General features: G+C 37.0%; 1 protein-coding gene across 1 annotated transcript in view; it reads left to right on the top strand.

Annotated features, from left to right (window-relative positions):
- Positions 1–23931, top strand: part of REV1 (REV1 DNA directed polymerase) — a 64466-nt gene that overhangs the window by 9893 nt on the left and 30642 nt on the right. The window contains exons 2-8 of the mRNA XM_082479378.1: positions 4163–4229; positions 5019–5151; positions 6505–6673; positions 14889–15038; positions 17174–17889; positions 19689–19796; positions 21333–21449. Coding sequence (XP_082335504.1) covers positions 4173–4229; positions 5019–5151; positions 6505–6673; positions 14889–15038; positions 17174–17889; positions 19689–19796; positions 21333–21449 — 1450 coding nt within the window. The 5' untranslated portion in view covers positions 4163–4172. The remainder of the gene's footprint in view (positions 1–4162; positions 4230–5018; positions 5152–6504; positions 6674–14888; positions 15039–17173; positions 17890–19688; positions 19797–21332; positions 21450–23931) is intronic.

Raw genomic sequence — 23931 nt, 5'->3', positions numbered from 1 at the left:
TTGATCACAGGAGTTCTTAACTTGACTTTTTTTTTTTTTCTTTTTTTTTCTTCCCCCCCCTTTGAAAGGTTGTTTCTCTTGCACTGAAAACTTGGACTCTATTCCTGGAAGTACTATCTCTACTTTTACAGGCTTTTGTGCAGTTTCAGAGTTTGGTGGGGGTTTGTTTTTGTTTTTTTTTTTTTTTAGTTGCTGAACATTTCTTTGTGTTCACAGGTCCAGAATATGAACGTTTCAATTTATTTAAAAAGTTTTTCTCTAAGCAAAGGGTCACTTTATAGCTTGTCCTTCAGGCTCCAGACATATTCTGAAAACTATTAACTATGGTGGTTCACTTTCACTGAGTCACTGTGCATTTGTACTCTTGAATTTGTGAAAACAGAGAAAACTGTTCTGAAACAATTTAGGTACTATACTCATGAGAAAGATGAACTCTTGTCTGAAATTGGCGTGCTTGTGATGGGTGTTTACGTCCCCTGCCTTGATTTCCTCTCCCTCCCCTGCCCCTACTTCAAAGGTTCTTTGCAAAGCATCTCTTACTCGTCCCTTCATCGTGATTTCTGTAGAAGGAGTATCATATCATCCTTATATTTCTTACTTCGTGAACCAGTGAGCATGTTTCAAATCTTGCTTAACTTCTCCTCTGATTTAATATATCCTGTGCAAGATGTCTCTCACAGTCATTTGTTCCTTAGGTTTCAGCAAGGCAGCTGTAGAGGTTATCTTCTTTCTCAAGGAAAAATTTGCACTGTAAGCACAAGTCTTTAGAAGTGGGGATTCTCCTTAGTCCAGAAACCTTGGTTCATCATTCAGTTCCTGGAACTACAAAGGGAGAAATTACTCTCTCAGGTTTTCATATCAGCATTAAGAAAATAATCCAAGACTCTCAAGACTTGAGGCAGAGGCATCTAGTAATCACTGAAGTACCATGTTCCTAACTTGTGTGTTTAGAATTTAAGTGGACTGGCTGAGTCAAAAATCACATCTGCCAAGGAAATGGTAAATCATTATCAGATGTTGTAAGTAGGCATTACAGTTTAGCTTCTCCAGTTTTGCAGGCTCTAGGAAGACAACTTTTGAACAGTTGTGGTTTTAACACAATAACCTAAAGTAGTTTTGTTTTCCTTATTTCTAGTTTTAATCAAACTAGGCACTTATCCATGATTCTGATTTTTATTGGCCCCACTGGTTGTGGTATTGTGATCTAATGGCTTTTAGACTAGAGATCTTTCTTCCTCACATCCCAGAGTCCTGAATAAAAATTGAATGTGTTTCAAGGTTTCAGAAAAGCTTAACCTCATAAAGGCAGTTCTTCAGTTTATCAGACATTAGATATTTTAATTTAAGCAAGAGGTTGTCTGTATAGGGGTCAGAGTAACTACCTATCAAATCCTATCTTCTCAAGAACTCAGTGATCGGAATAAAGAACATCTTTGTTAGACTGCTGTCGCAATGACTGCATTTCATACAGTCTTGAAGGTTCTTTGGGGTTTTTTTTGTGAGTAAGAGTTTCTTTTCGTGTGAGATTTTCTCTTTGATAGACTTAGAATCATAGAACAGCCTGGATTGGAAGGGATCTCGAGAGACTGTCTCATCCAACCTTTCATGGGTAGGGAAGCCTAGATGAGATTATCTAGCACTTGGTCCAATTGCAGCTTGAAAACCTCAAGTGATGAGAACTCTACCATGTCCCTGGGGAGTTTGTTCCAGTGATTAATTATTCTCACTGTAAAAAAATTTTCTCGTATCAAGATGAAACCTCTCGTAGCGCAACTTGTACCTGTTGCCTCTTGTCCTCTCCATGTGGCTCCTTGTGAAGAGAGACCCTCTATCCTTTTTGTAGTCACCCTTTAAGGCTTTGTCATCCTCTATTAAGGAGAAAGGGTAATCAACAGGTAAAATACTGGTGTCTCTTATGAGCTTATATATTGATACCTATGATGTCTAAAAACACCAGATGACATTTTCATGAATAATTTATCCTTTTTCTTGAACTTACATTTTTCTGTTTTCTCCAAGAACTTCTTAGCCAGAAGTGATAGATTTGAATTACAGTTGACTCCAGCTGATGGAAAAATACGCATTTTCCGTATGAAAGAAATTGTCTACCTACTTCCAGTATGTACTGTCCTCTACAGGAAAAAAGTCAATTTTGTATTTCACATGGTTATCTAACTCATCTCCTCTCATTTTTCTCACTACTCCTTAAGAGTTCTGTGGTATCTAATAGATATAATCCAAACCACTAAAAATTAATTTTAGAAATCCCAGTGTCTTGGAAATTGGTCTCTGAGCAAGAAATGCAGGTACCTAGAGAGAAAATACAACCTGATATATACATCCTGATAAGGGGTTGCTTTGTTTTGGTTGTTGTTGTAGAGCTCATGTCCTTGACATGATTAATCTTCATATGTGTGGAGGTTATGTATCAAATTACAGCAAATATAAAGAAGAATAGAACCAGGTGCATCATGATCTTCCTCTGTTTGCAGAGGTCCTGAAACATACACCTGAAGTTTGTCTTTCCAAGGTAGTTATACCTCTTTTGACTATAATTCTGTGGTTGCCTAATTTGGCATATTTGCCATGAAATGGCATATTCCATGAAAATGATCATATTTATGAAAACTTCCCTGCAGCTGTATCTTGTTCTGCAGTCAAACTGGCGTGCAATCCAGGGTGGTTTAACTGGATTTCAGAGTATGCCTGCTTGGTAGCTCTAGAACAAAAGGAATTTAAGAGACAAAAGCTGGAATTCAACTTTCAGCCAGGTTCAGAGGAAACAAAATTTTAATGTGATAAATGAGGCAGTCTCCAAAACAGTGCAGTAGAAGGAATGGAAAATGACCAAAATGCATTGTTAACTCCATCCACAGCTGTATGTGTTTTCTGGTAGGCTGGAGACCGAGTGAAGCTTCTGTGCTCCATTACCGGACAATGCTGTGGATAGTCCAGAGAATAGGCATCTTCTCAAAAGCAGACAAGGATGAAAAAAAAAAACAATTGACTTCCTTCTGTGTATTAACTGTAGTTTTGTGCATTTTTATGGAGGATAAAGGAATAGAAATGAAATATTTAATAAAATAAAGGTGACTGGCTTAAATCTTCTTCCTTTTAGTTTGAGTCCTGTCCTCAAACTCTGAGAGCTGATAGCCCTAAAAAACAAAACAGTGGTTTTATTTAGGGAACTGCTTAGAGTAGAAAGTGAGAGATGTAATAGTACGCAGTGACCTCATGATCTTACAACATCATTAATCAATATTTTAAAATGAGTGTTACAACAGCTACAGTTAATGTCAATCACTTGGGTGCAGTGAACAGCTGGCCACAGTTCAAAACATTTCTTTTTCTCTCCACCAGTTCTGTTCTAGCCAAATAATAGCTCATCTGAGAACACTGCTGTGTACAGCTCATGGTCCAGGGATAAGTGTCTTGCATAACGGAAAACTGTAATTTGGCTGGTTGGGTATATTTATTTATTTATTATTAAGCAACACAAACAAACCAACCAAAAAACCTCAAATCACAAGCCTAGCTATAGATCATACTAGGTCACTTAAACAACTGGCTTTTCATTGACTGTAAGATGGCCTTTGGGTTTTTTGCTTTTATGCAGTGTATTGCATAGGAGCAGCAAGTGTTTGGAGATTTCATGATTAGATGTAAATCCATTGGTGAAATTTGTCCAGTTTCTAGTAGCAGGAGGCGTTTGCCTGCATCCCACCGAATAGATAGTACCAAATAGGAAATAAAAGATTTTTCCGGACTCGGGCAGTATTTTGCATGAACAGTAGCAATTATATTTAAGAACCTTTTATTACTCCTTTTTATAAGAGATGTATGATGAACAGGAAGAATTTAATAAATCATAATGGAAACTGAACATTGTAATGAGTTTTTTGTATTCTGGGTGAATAAAACAAAATGTGCATGTGTGTTTTTTGATACATAGCAGGAACCATAGTATGCGTTACTAAAAACTGAGTAACTGGGTTTTTATTTTTCATTTCTAGGTTAACTGTATAACTTATAAACTTCAGTGAAGCCCACTGAAAAATGTAATCATTGTGGTAATCTGTAGATGGCCTGTAATGCATCATTGAAATGCCACTGATGATACTGCTAAACATCTAATCGATCAAGCATTTTTCTTCCTATGCAGAAGCTTCAGTATGAGGCGGGGTGGATGGCGGAAACGGGCTGGCGATGGCGATGGATGGGGAATATGGGTATGTTCAAGTGGCTTTTTTTTTTTATAAAGAGGTAGATATCACTTTGGTTAAAAAGGGTTTACAATTTTGTTATATATGCTAAAGGTGTGCTATAAATTAAACCCTTCTGCTTCATTTAAAAACACATAATTAAGTTCAAAAGAATTTTTTAAAATTACTCAGTTTTGAAGTCTTTGTTCAAAATAATCCACTAAGTTGTGTTATTAATAAGTGCACACCTTTTAATAGCTTTAAATCACCATTTAAAAACTCAATAATTTTAAAACTATTTATGGTTGTCTCCACCACATTCTATGTAGTTGGACAAACAATAACTGAGGCACCTAATTTACATAAATATTTACGATACTACTGTCTCATGTATATTTAAGAATTGAAAGTACGTGGAGCTTAATGAATATTCTCTATATTATTTCTTTAGGCAATGAGCATCCAATTTAGCATCCAAACTTGCGTCATTCCCTTATTTCTTTTTTCTTCTTTCTTTTTATTCTGTAAGAATTTTTATATAGATAGAATCTTTTTCTTATAGAATAAGATAAAAGTATGAAATAAATCCTGCCACGTTGGAAGCAAGATGCAATTATCTTATACATAAGAATTTAGGGTGGAGAATTTGCTGTTTTTTTTTATTTGGAAAAACAGTGTCTTTTGTATGTCAACCAAAATCAATTTGAAGGAATGCTGCATACCTTTCCAGTCTTACAACTGACCAGTTTCTGTCTGTAAACGTTAGAAAATAAGACTAGCATAATGTGGTTTGTTTTGTTTTAAATTAAAAACTAGGGTGGATACATGTCAGCAAAAGTTAAGAAATTGGAGGATCAATTCCGGTCAGATTCAGCCATACAGCACCAGAGGGATGGAAATTCATCAAGTATCTTTAGTGGAGTCGCCATCTATGTCAATGGATTTACAGGTGAAGCTTTTATTTTTTGAAGGATCTGTTCTGTTTTGTTGGGCGTCTGTTTACCATCCATCCTAAGTAGAGCAAGGAACTGTAAAACACATGAGATTACAGCTAAGTAAATACATAACAATTACTGTATATGTTTTGTATATTATGTTCCTTTGTATTTCACGATTAAAGTTTTCAATATAAAATCAGATTTAGGTTCTGAATATAGATATTACTTTACTAAATCATTTACATGAATGATCACTGATAGAAATAGCAATTTTTTCCATCTTTCTGTGGTCTTATTGTTTGAAATTAAACCTTTTAACTTCCTGCATACTCCTACATAAATTTTTAATTTTCCAAACTGTTGATGGTTGCATTGGACTTGGAGTGTATGCATTGAATTTATGTTTGGGTGGATATGTTGGGGTTTTCTTGCTTAGAGTGGTGTAATGCTTGAGACAGTGAACCATTAATAGTGGAAGGAGGAAAAAGAGAAGAGGTAAGACATACATATGCATTGTCTGCAACGGACTCATAGTGCGTGTTAACTGGAGTAGGATTTTTAATCTGCCATACTTACATTCATATTTCTCCTGGGTTCTGTAAAGCAGCTTAATAACCTTTTTGAAACTTCCCAGAAGCCTTTTTCAGGGACCTATGCCAGGAATGTTGTTACTGTTACATAACTGATGTGTACAGCTTCTGTGATACAGAGCAGTGCTGGTTTGAGCACAAGGCTCAAATGGACTGAAAAACGTTAAGGTGGACATATTAAACTATTAATACATGTTAAACTATTAATACATCTTAATCATTTATTTAATAAACATGGTTTCTTTAGTGAAAATCTAGCATTTGCATATTCTTCAAGGTACTGGTTCCTAAATTGAGCTTTTTAATTCCCCACCTCTGTGGGGAAGTACTCTTTTTAACGTAATTGAGGGGATAAGAAGAGATGTTAGTTTTTAAGGTATTCTCTGTTCCCTGTAACAACTGAAGAATAATGTGGTAAGAAAAGAGTGAGTTAACTGCTTCAGTAAATCAGATATTGTACAGTAGGAGTTCTGTGCTGTTGCTAACCCTTTTGATACTAATTGTTTCCTATTACTTCTGGGTATAAACTACTCTCCCAAACTCTGGTGAAAAGATAAGTGAGTTAATCTAATACTTGGGTTTTTTCTACAGTTTCCTACATTTCTTCAGAAATGCATTTCTGATTTGTTCTTTGAAGAACTTGTAAGGTTTTTCAGAAGAAAAACAATGGTTTGCGCTCTTTCTGATTGTGGCATCACATTTCTCAATTAAAGTTGTTTTTCTTACTGTATTTGCTGACACAAAACAGGAATATTTCTGGTTTTAATTTTATAGATCCCTCAGCTGATGAATTGAGACGGCTAATGATGTTGCATGGAGGCCAATACCATGTGTATTATTCCAGATCAAAAACAACTCACATCATTGCCACAAATCTTCCAAATGCCAAAATAAAAGAATTGAAAGGGGAAAAAGTAGTTCGTCCAGAGTGGATCATGGAAAGGTAAGTTTAGGTCTACTGCTTTTGCAGATTTCTCCTTTTGGGAAAAAAAAAAAAAAAGAAAAATCTGGAAAAACAGCATTATAGAAGATTGCATTTTGAAATTATGGTTTAGTTTAAAATAAATCTACCCTTGCAACAGCTGACTAAAAATACCACTGTTACATTGAAGATATGCTTCTTAGTAATTGTTCCCAGAGAAACTTCACTAAGAACATGCAGAAAGTGTCAGGCATATCAGGAAACTGAACATTATCCTGTTGATTGCATTTAATATCTAATCAAGTGTCCAGCCTTCGTCTCAGTAAGTGCCAGGTGATTGGGTTTTATCCTCTTGCCTTGTACAACTTATGAGGACTATCAAGATATAACAAAGCTATGTAGGGGGAAAATGAGAAGGGCCAAAGCTCAATCAGAACTCAACTTGGCCACTGCAGTTAAAGACAATAAGAAGAGATTCTTTGAGTATATCAATAGAAAAAGGAAGACTAGGGAAAATGTAGGCCCACTGGTGAATGAGACAGGTGCCCTAGTGGTGGAAGACACAGAGAAGGCAGAGTTACTGAATGCCTTCTTTTCTTCAGTCTTCACTGCTATAGCTGTCCCTCATGAATCCCATACTCTGAAGGCAAAGGGGAAGGTCTGGAGAGAGGAAGATTTTCCCTCAGTTGAGGAGGACCGTGTCAGAGACCACTTGGCCAAGCTGGACATTCACAAGTCCATGGGCCCTGATGGCATGCATCCACGAGTGCTGAGAGAGCTGGTGGATGTTATTGCTAGACTACTCTCCATCATCTTTGAACAGTCGTGGAGAACAGGAGAGGTGCCTGAGGACTGGAGGAAGGCTGACATCACTCCAATCTTCAAAAAAGGCAAGAAGGAGGACCCAGGGAACTACAGACCAGTTAGTCTCACCTCTGTCCCTGGGAAGGTAATGGAGCGACTCATTCTGGATGTCATCTCCAAACACGTTGAGGAACAGGAAGTTATTGGAAGTGGTCAACATGGATTTACCAAGGGTAAATCATGCTTGACCAATCTGATAGCTTTCTATGATGTTATAAGTGGTTGGCTGGATGAGGGGAGAGTCGTGGATGTCATCTACCTTGACTTTAGCAAGGCTTTTGACACTGTCTCCCATGACATCCTCATTAGGAAGCTGAGGAAGTATGGGCTAGATGAGGTGACAGCGAGGTGGTTTGAGAGTTGGCTGCGGGACAGAACTCGGAGGGTTGTGATCAGCGGCACAGAGTCTAGTTGGAGGCCTGTAACCAGTGGTGTCCCCCAGGGGTCAATACTCGGTCCAATTTTGTTTAATATATTTATTAATGACCTGGATGAGGGGACAGAGTGTATCTTCAGCAAGTTTGCTGATGATACCAAACTGGGTAGGGTGGCTGACACCCCAGAGGGCCGTGCTGCCATCCAGCGTGACCTGGACAGGCTGGAGAGCTGGGCAGAGAAGAACCTAATGAGGTTCAACAAAAGCAAGTGCAAGGTCCTGCCCCTGGGGAGGAAGAATGCTAGGCACCAGTACAGGTTAGGGGCGGACCTGCTGGGAAGTAGCTCAGAGGAGAAGGATCTGGGGGTTGTGGTAGACAAAAGGCCAATGGAATCCTGGGCTGCATAGGGAAGAGTGTGGCCAGTAGGTCGAGGGAGGTCATTCTCCCCCTCTACTCTGCACTGGTGAGGCCACAACTGGAATACTGTGTCCAGTTTTGGGCTCCCCAGTTCAAGAGGGACAGGGAACTGCTGGAGCGAGTCCAGCGAAGGGCAACTAAGATGATTAAGTGGTTGGAGCATCTGCCTTATGAGGAAAGGCTGAGAGAGCTGGGACTCTTTAGCCTGGAGAACAGAAGGCTGAGGGGAGACCTTATTAATGCTTACAAGTATCTAAAGGGTGGGTTGAAGGAGGATGGAGCCAGGCTCTTTTCAATGGTTCCAAGTAACAGGACGAGGGGTAATGGGCACAAGTTAGTACACAGGAAGTTCCGTTCAAATACACGGAAAAACTTCTTTACGGTGAGGGTGACAGAGCACTGGAACAGGCTGCCCAGGGAGGTTGTGGAGTCCCCTTCTCTGGAGATTTTCAAGACCCGCCTGGATGCAGTCCTGAGTAATGTGCTCTGGGCAATCCTGCTTTGGCAGGGGAGTTGGACTAGATGATCTCTAGAGGTCCCTTCCAACTCTGAAAATTCTGTGATTCTGTTGCCTAAATTTCATTTCATCTGTAAATAAAGAATGTCAATTGAAAAGCATTTTCCTAAAATTGCAATTAATCCATCTAAATATTTATCATGTTGTGACTTTGTAACAAAACAGAAACAACATGGAAAAAAAACCTCACAAGTTTTATTTACAAGTAATTTATTTTCTTTGGTTCCTCCATGCACTGGAATATATAGGATCAACTAAAGTTGTCCTCAGGTCCTTGAAAAAGATGATAGCCAGGCTGAGAGCAGTTAGTCTGGCTTGCCTCTTTTTTCTTCCATCTGAGGAATCCAGGGGAAATAGAACAGGCAGGAATATGTTCTGGAAGTCATTCTGTCAGTGTCATGCTGTTCATAACTAGCCTCTTTCCTAGACAACCAGCAGAATAGGGCAAGGAACTGTTTGCACACATACTTATAAAGTCCTATTTGTAGTTCCTGTTTTCATTTTGCAGATTTTTCAGTCCTTTGGATTCAGCTCTTTCATGCCATGTATCTTTAAAGTAAATTTTGTTAAACATTAGTCAGAACAGTTTGAAAACGACTTTAGGTACATTTTTAAACAGTTTTAGGGCTTCACCCATGAGTTTAAGGACTTGCAAAACTGGTGGTAGGTGTGTTTTTATTTTAAAGATGCAGCTGTTTTCATTGGTGCAATTAAAGCTTGATATGGTAGGATGAGGGGTAATGGCTTCAAACAAGAAGAGGGTAGATTTAGAATAGATATGAGGAAAAAAATTTTCACTATGAGGGTGGTGAGACACTGGAACAAATTGCCCAGAGAAGTTGTGGAGGCCCTGTCCCTGGAAGGCCAGGGTGGATGGGGCTTTGAGCAACCTGGTCTAGTGGAAGGTGTCCCTGGCCATGGCAGGAGTGTTGGAACTAGGTGATCTTTAAGGTCCCTTCCAACCTAAACCATTATATGATTAGAAAAATAAATATGTGTACATTCAGTAGACACTTGCTAGAATCTAATGTATGAAATCTCCTAAAATTTTTCATTATGGTGTTTTGAGTTCAGGTTCTGTATCTCCTGGTTCTGGAAGGTTGTACTAAGTCAGAAGAACTGAGTATAGACAGATACATGGGGCTGGGCACAAGAAGACGTTGTCTCACTAGAACAGTGTTTATGTCAGAATCTAGAATAAAAGCTAATTTCACAACAACCCCTCATTTTTCCCATCTTCTCAACAATATCGAGGAACGCTTATTGGTTAAATACCCTATTTCTGTATAAGGAATACCAAATTATGTTCTCCTCGGTAGATCAGTTGGTGAAAATCAGTGCAGTGGATGTAGAGGTTCCAAATTTGTTGAATATTCATGTGCACATCACATTAGTGCAATATGATGGGTTTGGGTTTTTTTTTAGTTTGGTTAAGAATCAACCCTAAAATGTTACTACCACAAATAGCTGGTAAAGCAGTGTTGTTAGATCTTCAGTCTTGTCATCCAGGGTTGCAAAATGAAAAGGTCGTTTGTCTGTGGAGCTTTGATTTATTTCTTTGTGTGCACACATTATGATCTAGTCCTTAATTACATGATCACATGCTATCTTTTTTCACTATGGTACCTGCCACATTCTCTTCACAGAAAAGAATGAATTCAGGTTGCAAATTGCTAATTCAGTGTCTTGGTTTTTGCTTCTTGTCATTGAACCCTCTTCCTTCCTTACTGCATATGACTTGAATTCTTTGCTGATAATGGACTGAATAATTAATTCCTGTCTTTTATTGGTGCTTATCACTATAGCATCTGTCTGTTTTCCAATGATTAATGAACTTAGCATGGCACTTATTACAATGGCTATTATTTTCATTTTTTGTTTGAGAGCCACCAAAAAGACACTAAGGTAAAACACCAAAAATATCAATAGTTCGGAATACACCACATGAACTATGTAAGATAAGATTTTTTTCAGTTACTTGTACGAGGGTGGTAAGGCATATGTTGAAGTTTGTTGCTGCATTAAAAGCTTTGCATATTCTGAACTGTGAGCATTCTGAACTATGGTCTGAAGTCAGACTCTCATAAACCTGTTGTTAAATGCAAGTAGCTCCAGAATTTCGGGTTCATTAGCATCACATAGAGATCCTGTGGTAACAGTAGTTGCAAAATCCAGTATTGCAGAGAAATGTGTGGTTGCTTTAGTGACAAAATCATTCTTTCTGCACTCCTCTTGTTGTGTGTTTTTGCTACCTCTCAATTCCTACAACAACTTAAGGAGAGACTTGCAGGCAGGCCTCCTTTCTAAATCTTTCTTCCTTTATTTATTTGAAAAATACACAACACAATTATGTAGCTTGGAAAGGTTGTTGTGCAATGTCCAATGGAAGCCAAATTAAGGTTGCTTAAGTGGTTTAAATTTTGACATAACCTGATCTGAGAGCTTGACTTTCAGATTTGCATATTCTTTTAAGAAATATTCTTCGACATTTATAATAGAATCACTTTTCAGAGATTGAGGCTAACTAGCCACTAAAGCAAGCTACCGGTAGAATTTGTGGATTCCTTAGTTTGATGAGGATTCAGAATGTAAAATACTTGAATAAATAAAAGCTACTAGTCATAAAACAGTACAGCCTTCAGAAGAGATGCCACGTTAATTTAACACAGGAGCTTTTTCTTTGAAACTAGCAAAGCAGTGAAGGGGAAGGAGATGGCTTTTGTAACTATACTGGAAGCAAGTGAAGCAGGCCTACTATTGAATGGTGGGGCAACCTCATGACAAAGGATATGGAAAAAGTTGAGGTACTCAATACTGCCTTTTCGTCAGTGTTTAGTGGCAAAACCTACTTTCATGCCTTGAAGGGCTGTGTGCCTAGTGGCAGAGTTTGGAAAAAAGAAATGCTAACAAAGGTATAGGAAGCCTAAATTATGGTTCACCTCAGGAAACACGACATATACATCTCTACAACCAGATAGAATGCATCCAAGGGAGCTGAAGAAGCTGGCTGATATCGGTGCTACAGCACTCTCTGTCACCTTTGAAAATTTGTTGAAATCAGATGAGATTTTCCAGAAGACTGGATAAAAGGCAAATGTCATGCCTGTCTTCAGAAAGGGAAAGAAGAAGGATCCAGGGAACTGCATTATGATCAGCTTCACCATGGTCACTGAAGACTATGAAGATACCTTCCTGGAAGCTGTATCTAGGGTGGCAAATCATGCCTGACCAGCCTGGTTGTCTTCTATGGTGAGATGACTGGACGACAGGAGAACAGTAGATATCATTTGCTTTCACTGCAGTAGGGCTTTTGATACAGTGCCCTGTTGCATTCTTTTAGTCAAATTGGGGAGATATGGATTGGATAGTGGGCTGCTAGCTGGGTGAAGAACTAGCTCAACTGTGTGGCTCAGACAGTAGTGGTCAACAGTTCAGAGTTGAATTAGCAAGTGATTACAAGTTGCATTTCTGAAGGGTCGATACTGGAGCAGATACAGTTTAATGTCTTTGTTAACAATGTGGATATTGGTGATGCAATGGAAAGTACCTTCAGCAAGTTTGTGGATGACAGCAAATAGAAGGGAACAGTTGATGTACCCTTATCAAAGGGCAGGGCTGCCCTTCGGAGATTCTCAACAAAGTGGAGGAATGAGATGACAGAAACGTCATGAAACTTCAACAGGCAAATGCAGAGTCCTGCACATGGGACAGAATTAATTTCATGCAGCCAGACAGGCGAGGGACTCACTGGCTAGGACACAACCTTATAGAGAAGGACTTGAGGGTCCTGGTGGACTACAAGTTGACCATGGAGTAGCACTTGTGCCCTTGTGGAGATAACAGCATACTGGGTTGCATTAGCAAGAACGTAGCCAGCAGGTCAAGGGAAGTGATTATTTCAATCTGTTCAGCACTTCTGAAGCTACATCTGCAGTTCTGTGTCTGATTTTGAGCTTCTCAATACAAGAAATATACTGACAAATTGGATTGAGTTCAGAGGAGAACCACCAACATGAATAGGGGCCTGGAACGTGTGATATATGATGAGAGGCTGAGGAAGCAGTTTTTGCTCTACTTGAAGAGGAGACTAGGAGGGGACCTAATTGTTGTCTTTTGTTACCTTATATGGAGGTTACAGAGAGCATGGAGCCAGATTTTTCTTCAAGATGCACAGCAAGACGACAAGAGGCAATAGTTGCAAGTTGCAGCAAAGAAAATTTTGACTGAGTATAAGGAAAAGTCTTTTCACAGTGAAAGAGACTAAGCAGTGGAACAAGTGCCAAGAGAGGCTGTGGAATCTCTGCCCTTGGAGATACTCAAAATTTGGGTGGACTCAGCCCTGGGCAACCTGATCTAACTTTAAAGATAACCCTGCTTTGAGCAGTGTTTGGACTAGAGACCTCCAGAGGTCCTTTCTAACCTGATTTTTTTAGTGCTTATGAATTCAGCAACCAAGGAGTGGGGAAAGATGTTGAATGATGCATCTAAAATAGGATTCCTATTGCTGCATCTTAATACAGTTAAAAAACAAACAAACAAACAATCAAACAAACTGTATATTGATCTAGTAATGCAGGTACTCCAGTAGCTAAAATCTTAGCATGAACAAGTTCTTCAATAAATGTTGGGTTTTATCATCTTGAATTTGCGATAATGGTTTTCAAATAACCACCCAGTTTCACACGGTGATATGAGAAACAGTCTTAACTATGCATTGTAAAAGCTTAGTTGCTGCATCACAACTTTCTGTACAAGAAAGCTTTGGAATTCTTACCATGTGTATTTTTAACTCTATTTGGCAATGTTTAATGTAAAGGATGTTCCTTTATGAATGCTATATATTCATTTATCAAACAGTATTTGATTGATATATTTTTAGGGCTGTTTTTACTATCCCATTCCCATAGAAACCTTATCAGGTCTGTATGTATATGCCTAACTAGTTTTAATTTATCTAATTGGGAAATGCAATCTCCCACTATATTCTTCTCTAATTGCAGCTAGAAATCTCCTAAGGGCTTTTTTTCCACTGTGCTGCTCCCTTGACAATAGTACAGATTTGAGCTAGTTAAAAAGCACATCTCCAAGAGAAAGCACTCAGGTGTTGAAGAACAGAAAAACAGTATCTGTCATTCAGCTAAATTCTCTTTAAAACTCTGAATCCAGTTTTGTCATCAAAACTGAATGCTAATGTTAAGCTGCTTTGATATGAGAGAGGTTCCTCTGCTGTAAGAAGTTTCAGCATCTCTGACCCAGTGTACAGTATGAAGAGCTGTATAGGAAAAAGTGGTGAAATATGGGCTGGGAAGGCTCTTATCTCTACTGCCAGCAACAGGCATTGGGGTAGAGAGATGAAATCATGCTGTGGTATATTTTTGAGAGGATTCCTCTTCAAACTCCATGACTTCCCTAAGGAATTTAGCGGTTATTGAAGTATAATGCAGTTTCAGTGGAAGAAGAAAAAGGATATACAGTGGAACACATAGGACAGAGCTAGAATGATTGTGGTAGGTATTTATGGAAGTTCTATTTGGAAATTATTCTTCTGTCTAGCTTTCTTCAGTGAATTTTCTCACAAGAAGGGATAATTATCCTTTTGGAATGGAAAAAGTAATTTCCCTTTAATAGTGAACCATGTCCTATCTAACCTTCTTCAAATTCTACCCAAATTTGCTTGGAACACATGCATTTGCATTGTTAAAGAGCTCAGTCGGCATTGTTCAGTTAGAATAACCTGGACCACTCATCTTTTTTTTTTTTTTGACTGGGTATTGTTTATTTTGTTTTGGGTTCTGTGTGTCTCAGTTAGAGAAGAAAAATGGATGTAGACAACCAGCCAACACAACTGTGCAAATATCTTTTGTAGTACCAGTCACCACATTATAAATTACTTTTCAGTTCAATCCAGTTAATTGTGGGAAAGGGACTGCAAGTACATCTAGCAGAACAGCAAAAGTTAATGACCAGAGTAATAGTTTATTGTACATTAGGTGTTTTTTAGCATAGGTTGGGGGGTTTTTTAAGGTCTGAAGTAGTAACTTACTCCTTTTTTTTATTTCAGCATTAAAGCTGGACGTCTCCTCTCGCACATTCCGTATCAGCTTTACACCAAGCAGTCAAGCATTCAAAAAGGTCTCAACTTTAATAGCATATGCAAACCTGAAGATGCCATGCCAGGTCCAAGCAATATAGCTAAAGATCTCAACAGGGTGTAAGTGTTTCAGATCTTGCAATGCAGATGTTAATCATTCACCCATAATGGCTTCATATTTATAACTATATAGCTTTTTTAAAATTTCAAAATTTCAGCTTTATAAAAGGGAAGCCCTGGGGCACTGAAATTTAAAAATAAGTTAGAGCTATATAAATAGTTAAGGACAGAACTACAGTTACCTTGACTCCAAGCTTTGTATCTAGTCTTTGGACCACAATTTGTTTGGTAACACGACCTAGGAGTCCTAGGATGCAGCATATCTGTATGGACGCAAGAGGCATATATTAAAGGATTCTGACTAGTGACAATGAAAAGTAGGTCTTTATTTCAAAAACAAAAAGCTGGTATGATTTGATTACTTTTGCTAAAGGTGCCTAGAGACAAATGTAAATGCATGTTGTTAAGTTCTTTCTTTAGCTTCTTTATAAAAGAAAAAGTCACAGCATACTTTATGTATGCTAACACCAAGGTTTAAGTTACACTTGAGAGAGCAGATGGATTAAAAAAATCCAATTGCAATATAAAAAAATCTCCTAAAAGAACTTGAGAAGGGAATAGAAGAGAAAGCACCAGCAAAACTCTTTAAGTGGCAGAGGAATGGGAATTTGGAAAGAAAACCTTCCACTTGAACTGTGGATTTAAGAGGGTTCCTGCATCTTTTTCAGAAGCACATGTTTGTTGTTTAGAGGCAAGAATCATAAAATTGTAGAATTGAGGTTGGAAGAGACCTCTGGAGATAACCTGGTCCAACACTATTGCTGAAACAGGGCCAAGGACACTGTACAAGATACTATACTTTCTGATTTGTATTGGTGATGTGTTCTCCCACAGTCCACTGATTTACTTAAAATCCAGTTTTGCATAATGCTGAGGAGACTTTACCACTTGAGTGGGTTTTGTCTATATTTAGGAAAAAGAAAACCAGTGCCACCAAATGAATACCCTAAGCATTATTTCTTACCTGTATTTTAAACGATGAGTGAAACAATCACCATCACCTCTTATTATTGTATTGTTAATGTTTTTTAAATGAGAAGAGTATTCAGACTTCCAAAAATACCAATTTAGTCTGAAAAGCATGAGTTTAAAAGCCTGCCCTATCAATGATAATAAATATTTACTACTGGATATACAACTTTAAACCATGCAACTCCTCAAAAATACTATGTTTAATATAATTTATGATTGTGATAAACTTAACCAAATCATTGTCACAGTTAATTGGATTTCTGGTTTCACTGGTATACTGGATAGCTAATTATTTCCCACTTTTTTTGTGTGTAGTTAAATTGCTAGCTGTGGGACTTGAGAGTGATGGCTGTTTTTTTTTAACTGATCAAGAGTATGCACAACTCTTGAAGACTTTGGTTTTAATTCCAAATTCCACTTAGGGTTTTGTTACAGAGTTATTTTTTGAATGAAAGCTTTGCCTCTACACTGTCACAGTAAATGTAAACTGCTAGTGCACTTGTGGCAGAATACTTTGTTTTATATGCTTAAAAGATGAAAAGTAGTTTGTTTGAGTTTTTGTCAAAAGCTAAGAATATGTTTGATTTATAGAATTTGAATAGATTTTTCCTTGAGATTAAATAAATCTAACACATTAATTGAAAATAATTTCCTAAAAAATAGAAGTTTTCTACATATACTTTTTTTTTTCTGGTTTTGTTTATGTGTTTGTTTGTAACAAGATAAGGGAAATGATATCTCTTGATAAAAAGATAACTCCTTCTGATGGTATGCATATTTCTGCACCATTCAGGCTGCCATGGTAGTACGGTTCTGTTAACAAATAAATAATTACTGTAATTCAATTGGAGTCTGCTGGTCAAATTAAAGACCTTAGAAATAGCTTTTCTAATGTGAGCGTGATTTTGGTCGCTCCCATGTAAACTCCTGATAGTGCTGCGTTAATAATACACCAACTCTGTGAAATCTTTTGTCCAGCAATACAATATTTTGTGACATTGAGAGGACGTGGCTCAGAGTTTGAGATAATTGTCTTGAGAATGTAAAAACTACTCAAGTATATACTGATAACAATTAGAAAGATAAATACTTAGCGCTTGAAATGACCTGTAAATGTGCCTTTCTATAAAAGATATGGTATTAAATAATCATATCTGTTTCAGAAATCATATTAAAAAGTGTGAGATGGAAAATGAGATCACACCCAATGGAATAAGTAGCTGGAATGAAGAAGAGGAAGAAGAAAGTGATGATTTTGGATTTACGGAGCTGGAACAGATCCTTCCCGGACGGAAACAAAATGGGATTCAGTCTCACAAAGACAGCACTGCCATTTTTAACGGACACACACACACTTCTACCAGTGCCTTAAAGACACAGGATTGCTTGGTGCCCTCTGGCAACGGTGTTGCAAGTAGGTTCTCTCCAGGCCCTGTGCAGGAGGAGGGGAAGACTGAAAAAGGCATGGTTGACTTTAGAGACTGCACAACGCAGCAGTTGCAGAAAAGCAACAAAAGTACAGACTTTTCATTGAATCCACATAGGACTATGAGTAACTCATCCTCATCTTCATCTTTGCACAGTAATGCTAAAATCAATGGTGCTCACCACTCCACTGTTCAGGGGCCTTCAAGCACAAAAAGCACTTCTGTACCTACTCCTCCTAGCAAGGCAGCTTCCTTACCTGTGTCCAAACCTTCAGATTGTAGTTTTATTTCTGACTTTTATTCTCGTTCAAGACTGCATCATATATCAACGTGGAAGTGTGAATTGACAGAGTTTGTCAACAGTCTGCAGAGAAAAAACAGCGGTGTCTTTCCAGGAAGGGAAAAATTAAAAAAATGGAAAACAGGCAGGTCTGCACTTAAAACTGACACAGGTAGATACTTGTTTAAGAAGGTTTATGTTGAGAAGATGCCTTATATCTTTCTTTGTACATTAAATGTCTAACTGAGACTAAGTAGGTTAGTGTTCAGTATTCACATTACAGTCAGGCTATCTGGAAAAGCTCGATGCACTGAAAACTAAAGGATCCAACTGCTTTGGGGTTTGTTTGGGTTTTTTAACTTAAAATGTGACTTAATGTGATACTCTGGTCTATATTCAATTCCTCCTTGTAGAAATAATATTCCTGACTTTACCAAGATATGTGGATTGATCAAGGGGAAAAAATACTATATATATTTAAATACACAAGTCTGTAGTTGCTCTGTGAAAATCTAAAGAGAAAAAAGAAGAAAAAACTTCGGTGCTTATAGTTCAGTGTGAAAACTTAAAAGATGAATAACATTTGGAATTGAACTAAAATCTATTTTTTTTTTTTGTTGTTGTTAGTAAGTTCTATATACTCTGGAGCTGTTTAAATGGATAGCAGTGTCATATGAGACTTTTGAACCTAGCTTGTGACAGAAGAGAAATGGTTTGCGTCATTACATCAAGGGCCAAAATGAAAAAATGTGTAATTCATGAGATGCAGTGTGTTACAAGCATAGATTAAGTACTTTGCATCTTTAGAATCTCTCATTTACAGTCTTATTCAATTAAAAGGCTAGCTCTGTACCATCAAAGAGATTCTGACTGTTGTACTGTAAAAATATTCACTTGTAATCGTTTGAAAATATGCTTGATGATTAAGCTACCACATCCTAAAAGTTTATTGTTAGATAAATAAAATAACTGATTCTGTGTTTGTGCTAGAACACCCCAGTTATAAAACATTTTAGCTTACGAACTATCTTAATGTGTATTTTTTAATCAAAATACAGTATAAACTAATTTTTTTCTCTCTTTGATTTGGCCTAGAGTATTTATATAGTTGACTATGTTTCTGTTGACAAGTAGCAGCAGCTTAAGTGTTAACTTGATCACTTGATTTGTAAATATGCCCTTTAGAAAACAGTCTTTATTTTTCAAGGAATGAGTCTAAATAGTAAATTATTAAAAACAGAGAAAGATTTTTCTGATTGCTCTGCAATTAACTCAGATGTTAAGCAGAACAATTAATTTGATGTATTGAAGTATTTTTTCCACTATTAAGATTCCTTTTTTTTTTTTTTTTTTGTGGATATAGCCTCCTCTGCTAGGTCAGCAGCATAGACATGCAGACTTGAACTCCTAGAATACTTGACGGGTATTTCTAGTGCTTTAGGCATGTAAGTTTTTCAGTCTGGAGCTATCTTGCTCATCTTTGCTGAATGTTTGCTCCCAACTGCATGGGAGGTTTAAAACTAATGTTGGTGTTTCATGAAGAATTAATGGTAGCTCTTAGTGCAGCTAAACTTTTTTGTTTATTTTCTGGAACCGTCTTCTGATTGATGAACAAAAAGGATTAAAGTTCTCTGTTCCAGATTTAGTGTTAAAATAGAAAAATTAAGATCCAGTTCCCACAACATGCATTAATCTCCTTGGGTTGAGGGAAATTGTTAGGTAGAAGGTGTTAATTATGAGAAAATAAAATAGAAGCTTTAAGTTGATGCATTGTTTAGACTGTTTGTCTACTGTTTACATTCACGTTTCTCTGAGAATTTTGTAAATTAATATCTTCTTGATGAGAAGAAACAAAAGTCTTTATAATTTAAGGTGGTAAAAACTTGATAATAGTCCTTGATGACTACTGTGAGTACTACCAAAGTGTATAAATTAGGGTTCAAGTTTTCTATTGGTGTATCTTCATACTAGGTAATGTGTCTGTTGTGAGCTCAGCCAAGCCACAGAGCTGTATAATGCACCTGGATATGGATTGTTTCTTTGTGTCTGTGGCTATCCGAAATAGACCAGATCTCAAAGGTCAGTGTTTAATTCTACATGTTACAGTTTCTCAAATATGTTTGTTGTTTTTTTTTTTTTTAAAAAAAAGGCTAACGACAAAAAACAAACTTCCACACTTACAAAATTAACTTTGCATGTTAATCTTTTGTTTCCTGGCATCTTTGATAGACCATGCAACTTGCATATTCCTGCTTACTTTCTCAAAATACAAAAGCAAGTGGAAGAAAAAACTGGAATTCTCCTTTCAGTATCTAAAGTAAGAAAAGAGAAGTAAAATCTGGAGTAACCATTCTCCATAAGGTTGCATCTATCTTATTGAGACTTAAATCTACCATGTTAGAAATTGGAGATCAAATTCTACTTGTACCAAAAGTGGGGTTTGGTCGTTATTTGTTAAGAAGAAAAAAAAAAAAAGGAATTGGGTATCCTAATAAACTTCCTGAAGTAATGCACAGAGATTTGTTTAACTAGAAAACTGGAAAGGTTAAGGCTGAGAACTAATTGTCTCTTTGCCTGATTCATCTTCTTCAAGGGAAATTTGCTTCTCCTTCCTTTCTATCTAAGCTCATACATGTGAAGTATTGTAAGACCTGGAGGATGAACAATTCAGTTGGTGTTTAGAAGTCTGAGTTGTGTCATTATCCTTAGGGCACAGGAGGAGTTAGTGGAGCTCCTTGGCAACTTTTGGTGTTTGTTTTTTTTTTACAAATGTGCCATTCAGAAACAGAGATACTAATTGTTCTGTGCAAACACTGAACTCTGGTGATGCACAAGTCTGAAGACTTGATGCAGTGGTGACCATCTGACACCCACCTATTGTAGAACTTGGAAAAGAAGTGAGCTGTATATACAATTCCTTTGCTCTCTTCTGTCCAAAGGCAGGAGCAACTATATCAAAGATACTCCTGGTATGTTTGGGTCTTTAAAACCTTATTTTCTTCCAAGTTTCAAATTCCATTACTGGAATATAAAGAACCTAAGACTTTTCTGCAAATATTTTTTCTGTTCTGCAGAAGTCTGCCAGAACTTTCAGTGCATAATTTAGCTTCCTGTTAAAAAATTGTGGAGGTGTTGATATTACTAAAAAGTCAAAAGTTTACTAAAGATTTGATTTTGTACAGTTAATTAAACAAGTGGAACTGAGTGTGGTGGTATGTGTATACTCTTCTAGTTTACTTAAGCTAATAAACAAGGTAAAGTATTTAAAATCAGTACAGTGTTTGCTGTGTCTTAAACTAATGAATGATTAGAGCATTGGTGAAGTTTCACAGCTTCCATTTATGCTTGTTATTAAAGACAAACTAGTATGGCTGTATTTTCACTGTTGAAAAGCTTTTCTTATTTACATGTGACTGCAATTAAGACAGCAAATTCATAGTCACAATGCAAAGTCACTTTCATAGCTGTTTCCTCCTTAATGCTGTGTGTATAAGCTTGAAAGAAATTATAAAAAAACAAAGCAGACATCTTTATGATCATACCCTCGTTGAGCTTTTATAAAATGTAGGCTATTATAGATGTTGGCTTACAAATACATGCATTTCTTCTCCACAGGAAAACCAGTAGCTGTTACTAGTAACAGAGGTGCAGGAAAGGCACCACTGCGCCCTGGTGCAAACCCCCAGCTTGAACAGCAATATTACCAGAATAAGCTATTGAATGGCAAAGCAGGTACAGATACATCTGTCTGTCTCTTTGTTTGTCTGTATGTTTTTAACTTTTGTTACTGAAGACTTTTACCTTTAAATTACTAATAAAGTGCACGGTGGATAAACTTGTTTTTTTCTTGCGGGGAATTTCAGAAAAGAAGTATCTTTGGACAACATGATGATCTGTGGCCTCAGTAATAATATGCCACTGTGACTTCTTGATTGTTAGCTTTGCTCATTATGGGTCAATTATTTTAGAGTAGATTCAGGTTTTACTCACTTTCATTGAGGTTGAATATAAGATATAATGTTAAGTAATTTTTTTAAAGTAAGAAATAAATACAGATTGTCCAGGATCACTTTGTTCTGAGTAAGTCTATAATAGAGAAGAAGGTACAAAATAAATTTTAAAATGCTACTAAGATTTTTTTACTATAAAATGACAGCACTTGGCCAGGAAGAAATTGATTATTCAAAGTTGGCTTTTGAATTGCATGTGTACAGTATTTGTGTACAGTGAGTTAATTTGGGTGGTCCTTAGAACATATTAGGTTTCTGGAAAGTCTGTTACACTTCCATGAGTTCCATCTCTCCAGTACTTTGTTTCCTCAAAACTAGGGCATCTGTTGTAGTTTGAGAATTCCTTACTTGCCTGTGTTAATTTAGAAATTTGTTACTTTCTGCATTCTCAAGAAGTGGTATACTAGTCTAAACAAACCTACTTTTATTACCAAGTTTTATTATTATTATTATTATTATTATACTGCCTGATCTGCATTTAATACGAGAAAGTATATTGCTAAACATTGGCAAATTGTTTTTCTTTTTTTCTCCAACAATCTGCTTAATCAGCTTGAAACTTAGTTTTTAGCACAAGGATGGTAAAAAGTGTATATCCAAGGCACAGCTGCTATTTAATTTCAGTTTAGATTTGGAAGTTGAGTTTCTCCTTTGTCCCTTGTGTATGCACTTTTTACCGATGTTGTGGTAGCAACTACTATTGCTGTAAAGTTTACACCTCAGTGAGATACAAGAGGTAGAAAAAAACAGGTTATTCTTCCATGGCTGTCTCTGAAATGTTAGTACTTTAAAACAAAAACAAACCAACAAACAAACCTTTAATAAGTTCTACCAATCATCAATTCCACCAATCACAGGAAGTGATGCTGTTTTATCTGTCTTTTTGCTGTAGTTTAAGAACACGTCAAAACTGAGACACAATATATGTTTGTGAAACCCATTGGCCTTTAACTTTTTAAGGACTTTTCAGGATGCTCTAGACTTAGCTTCTGCTGTGTTGTTTGCAATGCCATGTGTAAGTGCGTTACAAGGATAGTTGTGGTTTTTATGGAGTTGGGCTTTCTGTAGTATAGCTTGTGTATGAACTAATTATTGGTAGTTCAGTTTTACACAGTGACTTCGTAGCTTTTATTAGGACCTTACACTAGATAAGGGTGGGACTTCATACAATCAAGTGATGTTTGGAGAGTGAGGCAGTTAAATTACAGAAGTTTAGCTGATATCTAGCATGTTCTTTGCGATTCACAAATTCATTAGTATCTCTTCTACTATATTTATTGCTTAAGGATACAGCAGATTTCAGCTTTATTGTATAACGAACTCAGTTTCTTACTGCAGCAGCTTTTTCTGGATATCCACACATTCATTTCTTTAACTTCAGCATCCAGTCTCACTGGCTTGCATGCAGGCAGGCAGCTAGCTCTTTCTTTCTTGATACTTAGTCTGATTGTGCAACCTGTTGTTTTGGTGCAAGGATTTTTTTCCTAATACTCTTTTTATAGTCTCTATCTCATTAGCTGCAGTTCATAGTATTTTTTTGAGTCTCTTTATTAATTTTTATCTCCACGTACAACGTTTTTGTCAACAAAAAATGCAGCCTGTTGTTTCTGCTTGCATTCTCATAAGTACATGGCTTATCTTCCTTTTGGGGAAAGAAATTACAGTTAGTTATGGTCTTAGATGAAAAGATGGAATTGCAGGTTAGGCTTTTCTAACATTACAGTATTGTAGAAAGTGCATGTGAAACCCTTCACAGCATATGTTTAATTGTGCCATGCCAGAGGTAAACATGGTCCAGTAGGCACGTCACACAGAAAAGTACTTTTTCTAAAATATCAAAAATACTGAATGCTCAGTTATGCTGTTAAACATACACAATTCTGTTTGGGGATGTGTTATATAAATGAAATAAAAAGGTAGTTGGGACCAGCTTTGAACATGAGCATATTTTTACATCCATGCTTCAACGTGGAACCCACTTCATTTTTTGATGCTTCATGCTTTCCAGGCTGTTCTCTGATTTTGCATTCTCCAGGTCTTGCTTATTAGAAAAAATGTTCCAAATTACAAAACAAACCAAAAATAAGCAAAAACAAACCCTTGAGTCACTTTTGTCCAAATACTGAATTCTACTGCTTCAGCTACTTCTTTTTTTGCAAATTACTTCTTTAGTACTACTGATTCTCACCTTTGATCAGCATTGC

Source organism: Vanellus vanellus (assembly GCF_965231255.1).
Source record: "Vanellus vanellus genome assembly, chromosome: 1".
Taxonomy (NCBI): Eukaryota; Metazoa; Chordata; class Aves; order Charadriiformes; family Charadriidae; genus Vanellus; species Vanellus vanellus.
This window is presented reverse-complemented; position numbering and strand designations above follow the sequence as displayed.